Source organism: Calonectris borealis, chromosome 3 (genome assembly GCF_964195595.1).
Source record: "Calonectris borealis chromosome 3, bCalBor7.hap1.2, whole genome shotgun sequence".
In the NCBI taxonomy this organism is placed as follows: Eukaryota; Metazoa; Chordata; class Aves; order Procellariiformes; family Procellariidae; genus Calonectris; species Calonectris borealis.
In genome coordinates, this window is record NC_134314.1 from 97,037,024 (window position 1) to 97,050,918 (window position 13,895).

Genomic DNA, 13,895 nt, shown 5'->3' on the forward strand with positions numbered 1-13,895 from the left:
ACCAGCTCACTTCAAACAGGTCAGCAGCTGAAATGGATTTGGTCACTGGCTTAAACTGATTTAGCAATTTAGATGGCTCTTTCCATCATTCCTGCTCTCCTGACCTGGACAGTTCCTCTGTCAGAGCTGCATTAAGTTAATGCCCACTTTCTTCTGGGCCCTCTTGGGATAATGGATTCAGATATGCAGAAAGAATGCAAAAATCCATCTGTTATCTGGGATGAGTGATTTGCACAATAGTGCCCGTGAGTGTTTGTTTAACACAGCGGACAGCAAGAACCCTGCTAAGTTGTAACACACTGAGAAAGGGAAAGCCAGAAGAGAGGAGAAAATAGCCTGACCGTTTTAAAACTATGTCCACCGAGCTGTGTGCATTTTTTGGCTTAGTTAGCTGTTTGCCTGTTTTTTGTGGGAAACCAGGAAGGACACGTGGAGCTTTTCCCAGGCTTTAGAGTGTTATTCTCTTGTTTCCAGCATTGAGTTTTTGTATGCGTTAATTGACAGTAACTCATGTAGAAAATATAGTGCCAAGAGGATATTTACCTTGCAAACATTTCATCTGCTGCCCCTGTCTCCTTTCTTGTGACTTTTTCAAATGATAACTGACTTGAAGCGCCATGCGCACTTGAAGAAGCATCACCCCTGTCAACCTTGGACACAAGCCCCTTGCCTGCCCAGTGTGTGCCAGCAACCTGACCACACTTTCTCGGCAAGGAGCAGCCGTCTCCTCACTTCCTGGGGGTACAAGAGGGCTCAGCCTAGAATGTAAAGCATAAAAATGGAAAGAATCAGTTAGGTTATAACATGACAAATTGTTGTTTTTCTAGCTGAAGAAAAACCCACCCCGTGTTTGATTCTGAGTGACACTGATCGGTTTGGCACCAGCAGCTTCTCTGCTGGAGACATGAGTGACTTCTCTTTAAGCAAGCATCAGAATTATCTAGGCTGGCATTACAGTTCATCACGCTCCTTGCTTTCTCTAGGCAAAGCTGAAGGAAAAATCTGCATTTGCATTGCACATGCCATTGAAGATCTCAAAGTACATGACTTATCCCAGCCCACACAGCAAATCTATGTCGGAGTAGGGGTCAGAAATCCTGACTTTCTCTCCTTTTCTCCAGCCAGGATGCCTTTTCCCCAAGGTTAGCTATGACTACTGCCATCAGGGACGTGCTATACTGTCACCATCTTGCCATGCATACCAGTTTTAGACTCCCTGTTTTTCACCCAGAGCTATGGAAAACTGTCTGCAGAAGAGGCTGCTTAGAAAGGAAGTCGAAGATTGCTGAAGTCTATTCTAATCCACGGTGTCTATATTTATGCAGCCCTTGTCACAGCAGAGCAGAGAAAATGTCACTGGAACAGTTTTATTTTTGCCATCAGGCAAGAGGATTAAAAAGAGGCAGTATAACCTCTATTTGATGATGTGTTTGTACAAATGCTTAACTTGCTATTTCATTTAAAAATCATCTTTAATGTTGATTTATATTCCTGGCAGTGAAGTCAGGAGGTTGGCAATCCCATTACATTTCAGTCTGTGCTCTGACTGAAACAATTACCCAGATCAAAGAGAAGAAGTCTTACAGCGCTCACATTTTATCATCCTGAATGTTTTCAAGTTCTCACTCTGATATTCATGGGCAGATTATGTAACTACTAGATTTATACTTCTGAAGGCCAAATAGTAAAGATTGAAATGTTGTTATCATTAAGAGGAAGTATTTGGAAATAATTGAATTGAAACAAGGAACAACATATCAAGTGAACACTTGACACGAGCAACGCTGCTTTCCTTGCGATGTCATCTTGCTCCAGTCTTTTATAGGGTCAGCTGTTTCTTTTCATACCATAGAATATCAAATTAACTGCATGTTATTATACATTCTAAGCCTTGCTTTCCATCTAAGTATGTCAAGCTGACATTTTTATTGCCTTAGTAATTGCTAAATATTCAAGGACTTGAATTCCTTCATTAACAGTTTACCTAATTGGTGGGAGAGGGAGAAGTAATCTGCGGAATTTCTGTGAGTTCTTTAGAGGATAGTAACTTACAGTTCATTATCTAACTGGTCAGAAGAACACGAGGACGTGCCTTGGTGCCCCCCTCGAGCCTCCCTGCCCGTTGCTTTCGCACAGTATCTCATGAACACGGATAGGTTTAGTTGCCTAACGCCTCGGGGATGTTGACGCCATAGCCGTACCCCCTTTTTTATGCAAAAGGCAAGAAAATCAGATGCGTCGAAAGATGAGACTGCTGCGGAGCAAGACCCGGGTCTGCTGCCGGCCGGGAGGCGCAGGCATCCTCATGCCCACGACACTGCGGGGCTGTCAGAGCCGGACACGGCCCCCTCTGCACAGGCCCTGCTGCCGTGAGCCGCCCCAGCGCAGGGGCCGGCGTCGCGGGCCTGTCTAGGCCTACGCGGGGCGATCCGGGATTAGGCCCCGGATTTCACTAGCTCGGCTTCCGAACGAACACGGGAGGCCCTTCCTCTCGGCCTGCCGGAGCCAGCCCCCTCTTGCCGCCACCGCCCCCACCGCCCAGCGCCCGCTGCCGCCACCCGCCAACGGTCACCGCGCCCCGCCCACACACTAGCCCCGCCCCCCGCGCGCAGGGGGCGGGGCCGGAGCCGGAGCGCGGCCCCGCCAGGCGGGAAGGCAACGGCCACGCCCCTGCCCCAACCCCTCTCCCCCGCCCCCCGGAAGCGCTTTTGCCGGGCGGCCCGGAAGTGGCGGCGGCGGCGGGGGAGGGGGCTCGCCGGGGCGGCTCCGCGGGGAGCGGCGTGATGTTTCTGACGGTGGCGGCTTGTGAGTGGCGCAGGGAGGAGCCAGGCTGGGCGGGGGGTGGCGGCGGCGGCGGCGGCGGCGGCGGCAGGCGCGGGGGTGGCCTTGGAGGCGGGCGGGGGCCCAGGCGGCGGCGGCGGCGGCGGCGGCGCCGCGACCTGCCCTGCCCTGCCCTGCCCTGCCCTTCACTGCCTTTCGCCGCGGGGCCTGCGCCTCCCAGCGTGCCCCGCGCCGCCTCGTGCTGGGGCGGGGTGGGGCGGGGAGGCAGCCGTTGGAGGGCGCGAGGCCGGGGCAGGAGGCGGCTGGTCCCCTGCTCTTGGGTCAGCCCGCCTGCCTCTCTCCCCTGAGGAGATGGAGCCTGCCGCTCCCAGCCGGCTGGGTCTCCTTGTCCCCCGGGAAGGGTGGCTTCTGTGGGGCTGCGGAAGATGAAGGCCGGTGGAGAGGCCGACGGGGGGTGGGTGAGGGGTCCGGTTGGCAGAGCGCTACGCCCGGTGACAAGGGGCGAGGTGGGGGGCTCGAGAGAGGCGGAACTTGGGAGCCCTCAGAAGGGAGGGTAGGAAGCTTCAGCTCTCGAGTGGAAAAGTGGGAAGCCGCTGGCGGGAGTCGGGTGGTGGGGGAGAGAGCGTGAGGAGAGAAACGTGCCCTTCGCGGTACCTGGGTACGCTTCGGGTGTGGTGAGGGAACAGCGCAAGAGGAGGTGGACCTGAAGGGCACGATGGCCTAAGCAAGGCTTTCACAGACAGAATATAGATGAGCAATTTTTTAAATTTCGGTGGGGTGTTTTTTGCATTTATGCTGTAGATTTATGATTACTTTAAATTCACTGAGCTGACAGAAGGAAATAATTCTGTCTGTTGCATGCTGTGTGCTGGGTTAGATCAGGGAGCCTAAAACCAGCCTTGTGAGAAGCTTAGTCTCGTCTGAGAACAGCTCCCCAGTCTGGTTCACCATGTGGCCACGCAAACCTTTGTATTGGCACTACGGCAGGAACTGGAGCAGGAGTGGGTGTAAGCAAGTAAGGGAGAGTGGGATTGCTGTTTTCGCCAGGAGCGTAGGTTCGTACCTGCCTTAACTGTGTATTCATCTAGTGAACTCATATTCAGCATTGAAGCTTTATATTGAAAACATCTGGAGGCTGCAACAAGTGCAGTCTGTTGCGCTAGGCGCTGCGTGTGCACTGACGCTTATAAAGGCGGTATGATGGAAGAAAGAACAGGCAACTGGGGGCACAAAGATGGAAGGACGAGTGGCATTTTTTTGTGACAGTAAATCTCTGCACAATCTATCTGGGGCTATTGCAAAGGCAGGCAGTGGAAAACTTAATATTCATAGGTTGCATATAAAGGAAACAAGATAAAATTATAACTGTTTCTTCTTTTTTTTCCTCTTCTTCGTGCTGCAAAAAAACAGTGGCCAAGAGCAAATCTAAGTAAGTGATGTTTTCCTCACCAGTTTTTGATTTCTGCTACCACCCTGTATCTTCAAGTGACTTTAAAAAACATTAGGCTTTTCCAGAATTTTTTAATATACCCGAGAGAATTGCAATCCTTGAGTCTAGCTGCATCCTCTCTGTCCTTCTGCATGTGTGTCTTTTCACAGGTAAGTACGGAATGGTGTGAAAAAAACCCTAAGTTCTAAAAATGCAGCAAAGGCAGGTTTTGTCCTATGGGCTGTTGCGTTGAGCTGAGCTGAAATATCCAAAGCACCCTGCGCAGGAAAAGCACGCCTCTGCTTTATGATTAGAGAGAGGCAGGCTATAAATTATCCACATAATCTTCCCCTTGTTTACCTTTCATACTTTTTAGCTGAGGAGGGCAAGCTGAGGTACAGCAGGGGTCTTTGTGTTGTTTGTGGGCTGGGCTTTGAGCAGGTGCTGTGAACCTTTCTCTTAGGCAGGGTGCAGAACACTTCCCGGTTTTAGCATGTTCGTATGTTTACATGAGGAGTGGACAGGGCGCAGTCAGTGCTCTGGGCATCTCTATTTGCTCTGTAGTCCAGCTCAGGAGAGACGTTAGTGGGCTCTGGGAGAAAATTAGTCACGGTCCTTTGAGCTGTGAAGAAAGCTGGTGTGTTTTAAGGGTTGGAAAGGAAGGAATATACACTTTCAGCACACCAGTAGTCTTCCAGTGTGGATGCAAGGAGACAAGATCACGTGGAGAGAATGACTTGCATCCAAAATGCTATTTGTAAGAAAATTAGCTAGACAAATCCAAGGGGCTAAACTGATAAGTTTATATGAATATATTCCTCTCTTCTGATTCTCAGAAGTTGCAAGCGTGCAACTGTGCAACTTCTGTGCAAGCGTGTTACATTGGTACCGCACAACCTCGGTAACTGTGGCCTTTGCTACATTTTCTGATTTTTTTAGGAATCGGCCCCTAACAGTACCAACCACTTGCTGGGTTTAAAGAGATTCTTCTGTTACAGGATTTCTGCACAATTGTCAGGGTTTGAAATTAAAAAAGCACTTCCCAAGTATATGCCTGACAGGGAAGAGAGCAGTTTGACATCTCAGCATTCTACTGTTATCTGTTTGCAGAAACAAACACAGCAAAGCAGGATGTTTCCGCGAGGTGAAAAAGTAACTTTTAAAAATGGTGTTACTAATGTTAATGTAGTGACTTTTTTCACCCCCCTCTTCTTTTCTTTTTTTTCCTGATCTTTCTTTCTCTGTTCTTTGTATAGTCCCATATATACTTCAGGAATATATTATCTCCTTATATTACTTATCCTTCTGTGCTACCCGTGGGTTTTCTCCCCGTGTCCTGATAGCTTTCTGCCTCGGCTCCTAGTTACATTTCTTCATTGGGGAGCAAGTTTTCTGAATAAGGTGTATTGTTCAGAAAGGGCTTGGCCTCAGATAGGTGGTGCACAAGAATTTCAAGGCCTGGTCATAGTGATACCACTGAATCCCCCAGAAAGGGGAAACGGCACACAGGCTTTGAGGAAGTGGGTGAGGTGTAGGGGAAGGAATCTGTGTGGTTACTGGTGCTACACATCACACCTGCAGTAGTGTACAGGAGAGGACAACAATCGGGAATAATCCCTAGACTGTGCTTGGTCAGTTGGTCTGCAGGAATCCAGTAGTTTTCTGTTTATTTTGAACTCAACAGTAAATTAGATTGCAAAGCTGAAAAGGGAGAGCTCAAGGAAGTACACTGGTCAGAGCTGCACAAGAGGAAGAATGGATGTCCCTTCAAGGTTAATTTTGATAGACCATTTTGTATTAGAAGCAGGAAAATGAATTGAATGTGCAGAGATGTATCCATCTCTTTATTGCAATGGAAGAGAAGGACGTAATTTGTGGACTGGTTAATGGTTTTGACCTTTCTTTTGAAACTTTAGAAGGTGTCCTGAGTCTGGGAAGTTGCGCAGATGTCGGCATGCTTCCAGGGTGGGGGGTGTGGTGGTGGCTTTCTCAGTCTCCTGGCTTTCCCTGCTCCCAGGGACACGGCAGCTGCTGCCAGTCCGCCACACACACCGAGAGCCCTCCAGTGGGGAAGGAGGTTCCTGTGGCTGGGTTAACATCAAGCCCTGTATCTCTAGCGGGATGGACGGTGCCAGGGGACCCTGATTCTCCTTTTGCACGCCTCTTGTTCCATCCTATCTGCTCGGGTTCCTCTCTGCATTTGGAAGTGATAGTCTGCCATACGGTGTTATCTACAGCCCGAACATCTTTAACTACCATCATCCTTCCTCTCTTGCCATTATCTTTTAAGCCATAGTGACTCAATTGTATGCTGATTTTTTTTTTCCTTTCTTTCTTTCATTCTTTCCTGTTTTTCTTCCTCACTGTTTTGTGGAGGAGCCACTTCTCTCTGGGTTTGTATTCTGTTCGGGAGTTATTTACTTAAACTTAATGCTGGAGCTTATGGTTTATAGTGGGCTCTTTGTCTGTGTTATAAGTTTAGCATATAGTATTGATGCTCCCATCCAGAACATCCATGAAGTTGAAATGAAGTATCCTCTGTGATTCTGCCAAATTGTTTACGCTAAAAGCTTGTCCATTTGACCATGCCCTGGCAGACAAGGAGTGGGCTGTTGCTGTGTGCCTGTGCACTGATACAGAGACATTCCTTGTGACTTTAGATACATTCTGGTGAGGATGAAAAGTGCGGCTGAGACAGGCTACTGCTTCAATGTCAGGAGACTCCGACTGCAGGAAAAACTGGTCCTGTTGAGATATGATCCCATCGGTAAGAGCTTGGGGAAGAAATCAGCCTGCTTTGTATAAGCTTCTCTGACTGTGTGGGGCAAAAGGTTTGAATATAATAGGATTTCTCCCATCTAAGCAGAATATGTCATAACATGTTTCATACTCAGATGACTGTATAGTTGCTGTTCTTCATGACATTCCAGTGGGAAATAAATGTTACCCTCATTTTACAGATTGTGGCAGTGAAACAAAGTAATGACTTGCCTGACACATCACAGTCTTTGATGACAGCCATGCCACATGTCAGTGGCAAAGCAAAGTGACACAGGAGTTCTTTCATTCTGTTTCTTTGTGTGGTTTGTTAGACTGTACTACCTCCAACAAGCAGCCATGAAGTATGCATCAATAGGAATGTTCTGTTAAGCTGCCATGGGTGTTCTAGACAATAAATTTTAACCATCACTTACAAAATGGACTTTTAAAGAAATAAACACAAGTTCTTTCTCCACAAATGATACGGCTCTCCAGATGACAGTTTGTGGGTTCTTTTATGTTCCTCCGATCCTTGCAAATTTTCTCAGTTTAAGAATCTGATTTGTTGGGGGGTTATAGCACTTGCCAAGCTGCCTTTTGCTACCAAGCTTTTTCAAAGGTGACTTAGAGCTCAAGTTTCTGGGGGAGGAACCAGTCTGTAGTTAACATTAAAAAGCTTAATTTAATGTTAAAAAGCATGATTTGGGAAAACTTAAAATTTAAACCAGACCATGCTAGAAATAGCAATAGTTAATGCAAAAAAGGCTTATTTAAATCTATAGAATAAAGAAATGTATTAAGCAGTTCTAAGTAGATAACATAATGTATGGCCAGTAGTTATGTGCTTCAGGCTTATTTTTTCTTACAATTCTATGTTCTTGTTAGATGACTAACCTTTTCATACTCAGATCTAACGGTACAGGAGCTTTATGGCAGGTGAGAGGAAACCACCAGAGAAGCAGTATGCTCTTATCAAAGCACTCATGCTGACAGAGGTTGTGGCTCTCCGTCTGAATTCCATACAGAAAGGGAATGGGAGATCACTGGGATTATTCTCTTGAATAAGAAAAGTTTAAATTACTGCATCGAAACATTGTGCAAAGTGATCCTCCAGAAGCTTCACAACTTGTAGGAAATGTGAAGAGAGCGGAGAGCTCAGGCTAAGTAGCGCTTCTGTTGCAGAACATGTAGTAGGTTGTTGAAGTACGAAATTGGAAGTAATTAAGAAAAAAAGCTCTGATCTTTGTAGCCTGTAGTAGAACACAAGTGAGAAATTGATGTGAGAAAGTGCTGCATGTGTGAAGGGAAGTAAATTTGAGTCTAGATACCAACTCACATCAGGAATATGTTAGGAAGCATTTTCACTTGGCATGTATTTTCACCTTATGTTTTATACTTCTCAAAAACCTGGGACCTCCACAGAATGAAGTTTTTTAGTGAAGTAGTGGCAGTAGTGCCCAAGTTTCACTACCTCTTAACTGCAGCAACAGAATGTGTTACTAAGTTGCACTATTTCTTAAAGTGAAACTTCTATGTGGAAGAAGAGATTTTGTTATTGCGTGGATTGCTCTTGCCTAGCTTTCAAAGGAATTCATATAATGAAGTTTAATCGGAACAGTGGTGCTTTTCAAATGGCATTGTAAAGCTTTGCTTTGATTAATTTTTTAATTTTTTTTTTAGTAATGCATTGACTATGCTTAACTTGTAGCTGAACTGACTTTGCTAACATCTGCATCAGGTGTTGGAGGCAGGGTCGGTTTGTGCCTCATTGAGAGATCCACAGGACACTTAGTTAACTTTTCAGTCAGTCTGTGAGACCGACGAGATCCAGCTCATCATCTGTAGTTGTCTGGGCTCTGAAGCTGAAGCGTAGTAGAAAGCAGTAAGAACCTATTTTTGTCCCTACACCGAGCAGCTGTGACTCAGAATAGTCACACAGAGCAGCTGTTGAATGTTTTCAGCCACTCAAATCCTGATACTTATTTTCACAGAGGTAAAATGGACCTCTTAGGAACTGAAAATTGCATGTGGGAAAGTGAAAGCGCTACTAAACTCCTTCAAGAGTTGGTTAACAGCAGCGCTGTGCCAGTCAGTTGCTCTACACTCATTTAAGCAGCGAAGGCAGCCAGGAGAAAGGGACGTAGGCTTGTTGAATTGAATTTTAACACTTCAGGCTTCTTAACAGATTCTTTTTTTCCCTATAGCAAAAAAACGTGTCCTCTTCACAGAGAAGAGAAAAATCCGCTCTATCTGAACAATGACTGGACTTGATTTATGCATGAGGAGAGGATGGTTTGGGGGGAGGACGGGGTGAACGCTGATTCAGAAATCTAGCAACATGGGCTGAAAAGAGAGGAAATGAACTGGGATCACCGTCTCCTGTGATTTGAAGTCCATTGTGAATAAAACAATGTAGAGAGAGAAAATTCTTAATGTCTGGACATAGATCATCACAGTAACATTTATTTATCTTTTGAGTTATTTTTACAGTACTCAATTAAAAAAAAATTAAATAGCAAATCCCATTGTCTGTGTTTTCCATTGTGAAAGAGGCTGTAATCTTCAAAGGAACTATTGTTTTATAAGGCAATAAAAATTAACATTTTCCACAGCAGGAATTCAATGGCAGGATTGCAAGTTTTTCTAACCTACCAGCCACAGAGTGAACAGTAGTGACCACGAATTGGTGTCATTCCTTGGAGGGGTAGTGTTGCACCAGCTCCTTCCTAGGAAAGGAAGAAGCAATGGGAACCTGGTGAAGTAAGATGAGCTTTTGGATAAGCTCTGACCACGGCTGAAAGGGCTATATTATTTTCAGTCAGGTAAGTAGGGCGGATTTTTCACTCCTGGATTTTTGTGAAGCATGAAGAAAGTAGATAGCCAAAGTAGTTCTCCGATGGTTTTGGAAGCTCTTCTTCTTTAATTAGCTCACCTATGTTTAGAGCAATATGGCTAGAAACATTTTTCAAAGTCTACCTCTGCAGCACTCTTGTCCTCTTCCCAGTTCGAGGGACCTTCCGCAGTCTGGCAGAGCGCAGTGCCGCAGCCCGCGTCTGAGGCACGCGGGAACAGATGGGCCAGGGCTCGATGTACGGTGCTTTGCTATGAGCCAGACGCTGGCCTTGGTGTCTGCAGCTGAGGACTGAAGTTGCAGTCTCAAAGCTAATGCTCTGCTTCACGTGCTGGCATTGCACATCAGAAGTTCTGATAAAATCAAGTAAAAATATTACCAGGAGCCCAATACCCTCCAGATGTTTTGCTGTAAACTTCACGTAGTTCAGTATAGCGCACTGTGTGGGATGGCCACAAACCCAGCGGTTATGTGTGGGGCCAGAGAGACCTGCTGTGCTGTGTTTGAAAGACCCACCACCCCCACCCGAACTCACTGTTGTAGAACAGGAACTAACAGGATTCCTCAAATAAGAAGCAAAGAGATTCTCCTGGTCTTTCCAGTCAGCAGAGGAGAACCTTGGTGCACTCAGAAGAATAATGCTGTCTGGGATAAGATAAAATCAGTACATTGAGCTAGACAATGTCAATTAGAAAAGGTCCCGAGGCAAGTCCTTCCTGTAAGGATATGAAGATTGCGTCCCTGATGCCTGGACGCTCACTGATGCGACGCAGTTGGACTTCCTGATCATTTCCTCCATGGGTAATGTGGGATAGTAAGCCAGGTAGAAAGCCAGTGCTCCCACAAAACTGTCTCCAGCTCCCTAGAATAAAATAACAAACAAGTTTAAGCTAACTCACACAGGGAAACAATTCAGATGCGTTTACTGGAAAGACAAAAGTTGCAGCACTGATTGCAGGAGTCAGGAAATTGTTCGGGGGTTGAGTTCAATTCACTTTTCTACGCCTAGGAAATTCTGCCCTGTTAAACTAATGCCACGATACTGTCTTTGTGCCCAGCTGTTGAATCAAGGTACACACTATAATATGTCTTAAATTTAAGAAAAAGAAAGGCAGGAGAGCTACAGTTCAGCAGCATGCTATTATAAACATTGCTTTGGAAACTTCCTGTTGTTGGAGTGTCTGATTCTGATTTCTCAACCTGAATGTTTCATTAAAACTATTTTTCTCTCATTTAACTTCTGTTTTTCATAAAGGGCAGTGGTAGAAGGGACAGAGAAAAGGGGAAAAAAAAAAGCCATGTGGCTTGTGGTGTCTGTAAATTCCTAGTTGCAGAATGATACATTTTGATACCTCCAGAACTTAGCTGTTGTTCATTAAAAAGGACCCCCTAATGAAGGTCTATGCTATGTCTGTCACATAAACCACTCTTATTCCTGGGGCAAGCTTTCCCACCTGTGCTGAGTTTGACAGTGGGGGTGGAGGACAGTCACATTCACCTGGAGCTCTGGCAGCCGTGGCCCTCCTGAGCTACCCGTCCCCGGGCCGTGTCCCCCAGGAGAGCTGCCTGAAGCTCTGCCCGCCCCGCGCTAGCCCTCGGCAAACAGGGAGCGTACGCCTTCCCCACGCGGGCGCCGGCCGTGTCCCGGCTTGCTCTGACCCTGTAGCCCAGATACCACTAGTTCTGCTCTGATCAGCAGGGAATGACAACTGTTTGCCTCCTGAGTGCTTTTTAACAATAACTGTTGTTTTGCGATGTTCACTGCTCTGTAGTGTCCCCAACAACTGGCAAAATGAATCATTTTTAACTTGATTTGCTCATTTCATTCCACAGTGTCCCTTCCCCTCCTCCCCTAAAACTGGCTTGATTTTTAAGGCTAGACTGATAACAATTCTTGTTGGTACCATAAAACTGGTTCTAAGGTCCCCTTTTTTAATCATACTTTTCTATCAGTAAAAGCCTTACACTGGACACGCTGATATTATTTCATTCAAGAACCAGCATACGGACTGTCTTCCCTGAGGGGTTTTGCCTCTGTAGTTGTAATAAATAGGCCCCAAGAGTCATGGGACAAGAGCAAAGGGCCTAGTTAAGATAGCTGCGCAAAATTTCTACCTGGAAGTTAAGGCTAGGAAGTAATTTTCCAAATTTGAGTTCTACTGGTTCTCAGTGTTAAACTCCTACTTACCCTAAAATCAATTGCATATAATATCATTCTGGCAAAAAAATACCATTTCCACAGAAATCTGTTCTTAACATTACAAGCAGCTGACAGGGCAGAGCAGAGTGGCAATTGCAAGGGAACCCTAAAGGGGGTGAGGGCAGGATACGGGCGCCCACGCCATGCCGTGTCTCTCGGTGCCCAGCCCTTCCACAGCAGCTGTTTGCATTGGTGTTCCCAGTCAGGAAACTCCCTGCTTAACTCTCGCTTAGCCTCAAGTTTGGACGCTGTCTTCCATCGCCTTCACAGCAGGGTGTAGAGTGTCACCTGGCAAAGTACAAGTTAATAAGCGAAGTTGTACCCCAGCTGTAGCAGCACCTGTTTCAACAGTTCTGTATTCCTGAACACACCAGGGGCAGGTGAAGGTTTTTATCAATTTCTGCTTGGCCTTTGTCTCCCTTCTGGTTTCCAGAGTGCTCCCACAATGGCAGGTGGAGCAGGAGCAGGTGACTGCTAGTTAAGCATTGCCAGTGTCTTTTGTCTGAGGCATAATACAAAAATCTCCGGCCCATCTCAGAGTTTATAATCTAATCGGTGCATGATTAATTATTAAAGCTATTTTGGCACTGCTGTTACAGACAGAAGTAGCATTTCAGCAAGCAGATCTGTTATGCTGTAGCTCTAGCAGGAAGAACTCGTCATTTTTACCTCAAATATTTCTCATACAGTGATCACTGGGTAATGGAAGTGGCCAAGTACTATTTTAATGAGGAATACTCAGAATATCTGATATCAAATAGCATAAACTATTACCCAGCAGCAGCATGGAGCAGAATACTGTCTTTCTGATCTTTTTTTTTTAATGGAGGTAACTAAATACTGCCCCAAATAATTGCTGCACTGTTTGCTATTGGAGCAAAAAAAGACTAACCGCACATCACCCAGGTCTTAGTTTGGATGACGGCGAGATGGAACGTAAGTTCTCCCTGCAATGTTACTGTGCCTCTCCACTTGCGGGTGATGCTCTGAGGCTGAGAGACGGCTGTAGATCTCCTTTTGGCGAGGCTGAACAATGTTAAATGACTACAAAGGTGGAAAAGGGGATGAATAGCAGACTTCCATGCAGAATGGAAAAAGGCCCCCTAGTATTTTTTTGCAAGAGGAAAGATTACGGGATGATTGGAGAATATACAGAAGGATTTGATGCCAGTAAACTTTTACTGAAATCCTTACTTCCCATACATAGACTGAAGCAGTCAGTATCCCTAAAGCTCAGCTACTACAGACCCCAAGGGTATAATAAGTTCAGTTGTTGGTAAGTAAACGTTTTGTGTGGGGGGTGTTTTCAATGTAGGAGCTACTACACTGAAAACAGCGGCATGCATCAGACTGATTATGTAGATACCCTGTTCAACCTTGCTTCTGGTCTGTGCAGACATGACTGGTCAAACATGACTTAAAGAGCAATAGCAGAACTGATTCAGCTGCAAGGTTAACTGCAATAAGATCTATTTTTGGCTTACAGAAACAGACCTTCCCTCTTTGGTATTGTGGATTAAACTACATCGGGTTTGGTAGATTCAGAAAAGGTCAGCACAGAACAGAAGAAGGAACAGGCTCAGAGTAAAATCAAGATTATCCAAACTCTGCATTAGCAAATATTAGCTTTACATTTAGCTGTTTCAAAACCTGCTATAAGAAAAAAAAATATAACCTACTTTGCAAAAATAATGAATTTTTAAAATGACCAATAAGGTGCATTTATTCTGCCCACTGACAAAATATAAACACAGAATATGTAATATTTTACATTCTTCAGCATTTGTCTTCCAGGAATCCTAATATATTGCAGACTTTGAGATAATCCTCACATCCTTGAGTGCCTGGAGACAATTGATTCCATAATTATAAAA

At 45.6% G+C, this 13,895-nt stretch overlaps 2 protein-coding genes across 4 annotated transcripts in view; one reads left to right on the forward strand and one right to left on the reverse strand.

Annotated features, from left to right (window-relative positions):
* The first annotated feature begins 2,637 nt into the window (after window positions 1-2,637).
* MRPL33 (mitochondrial ribosomal protein L33) lies at window positions 2,638-9,490 on the forward strand. Of its 3 annotated transcripts, none has more exons than XM_075146840.1 (5): window positions 2,638-2,805; window positions 4,192-4,210; window positions 5,321-5,362; window positions 6,871-6,977; window positions 9,175-9,490. In XM_075146840.1, the coding sequence occupies exons 1-5, from the start codon at window positions 2,784-2,786 to the stop codon at window positions 9,222-9,224; spliced, it is 240 nt and encodes a 79-aa protein (XP_075002941.1). In that variant the 5' UTR covers window positions 2,638-2,783; the 3' UTR covers window positions 9,225-9,490. The 3 variants fall into 3 exon arrangements, with proteins under 3 accessions (XP_075002941.1, XP_075002942.1, XP_075002940.1); XM_075146839.1 differs by lacking the exon at window positions 2,638-2,805 and adding an exon at window positions 3,117-3,239 and having other exon boundaries at window positions 5,321-5,354; XM_075146841.1 differs by lacking the exon at window positions 5,321-5,362 and having other exon boundaries at window positions 2,648-2,805.
* RBKS (ribokinase) overlaps window positions 9,414-13,895 on the reverse strand; it is a 70,511-nt gene continuing 66,029 nt past the window's right edge. Inside the window, exon 8 of the mRNA XM_075146832.1 lies at window positions 9,414-10,683. Within this exon, the coding sequence (XP_075002933.1) occupies window positions 10,510-10,683 (174 nt within the window). The 3' untranslated portion in view covers window positions 9,414-10,509. The remainder of the gene's footprint in view (window positions 10,684-13,895) is intronic.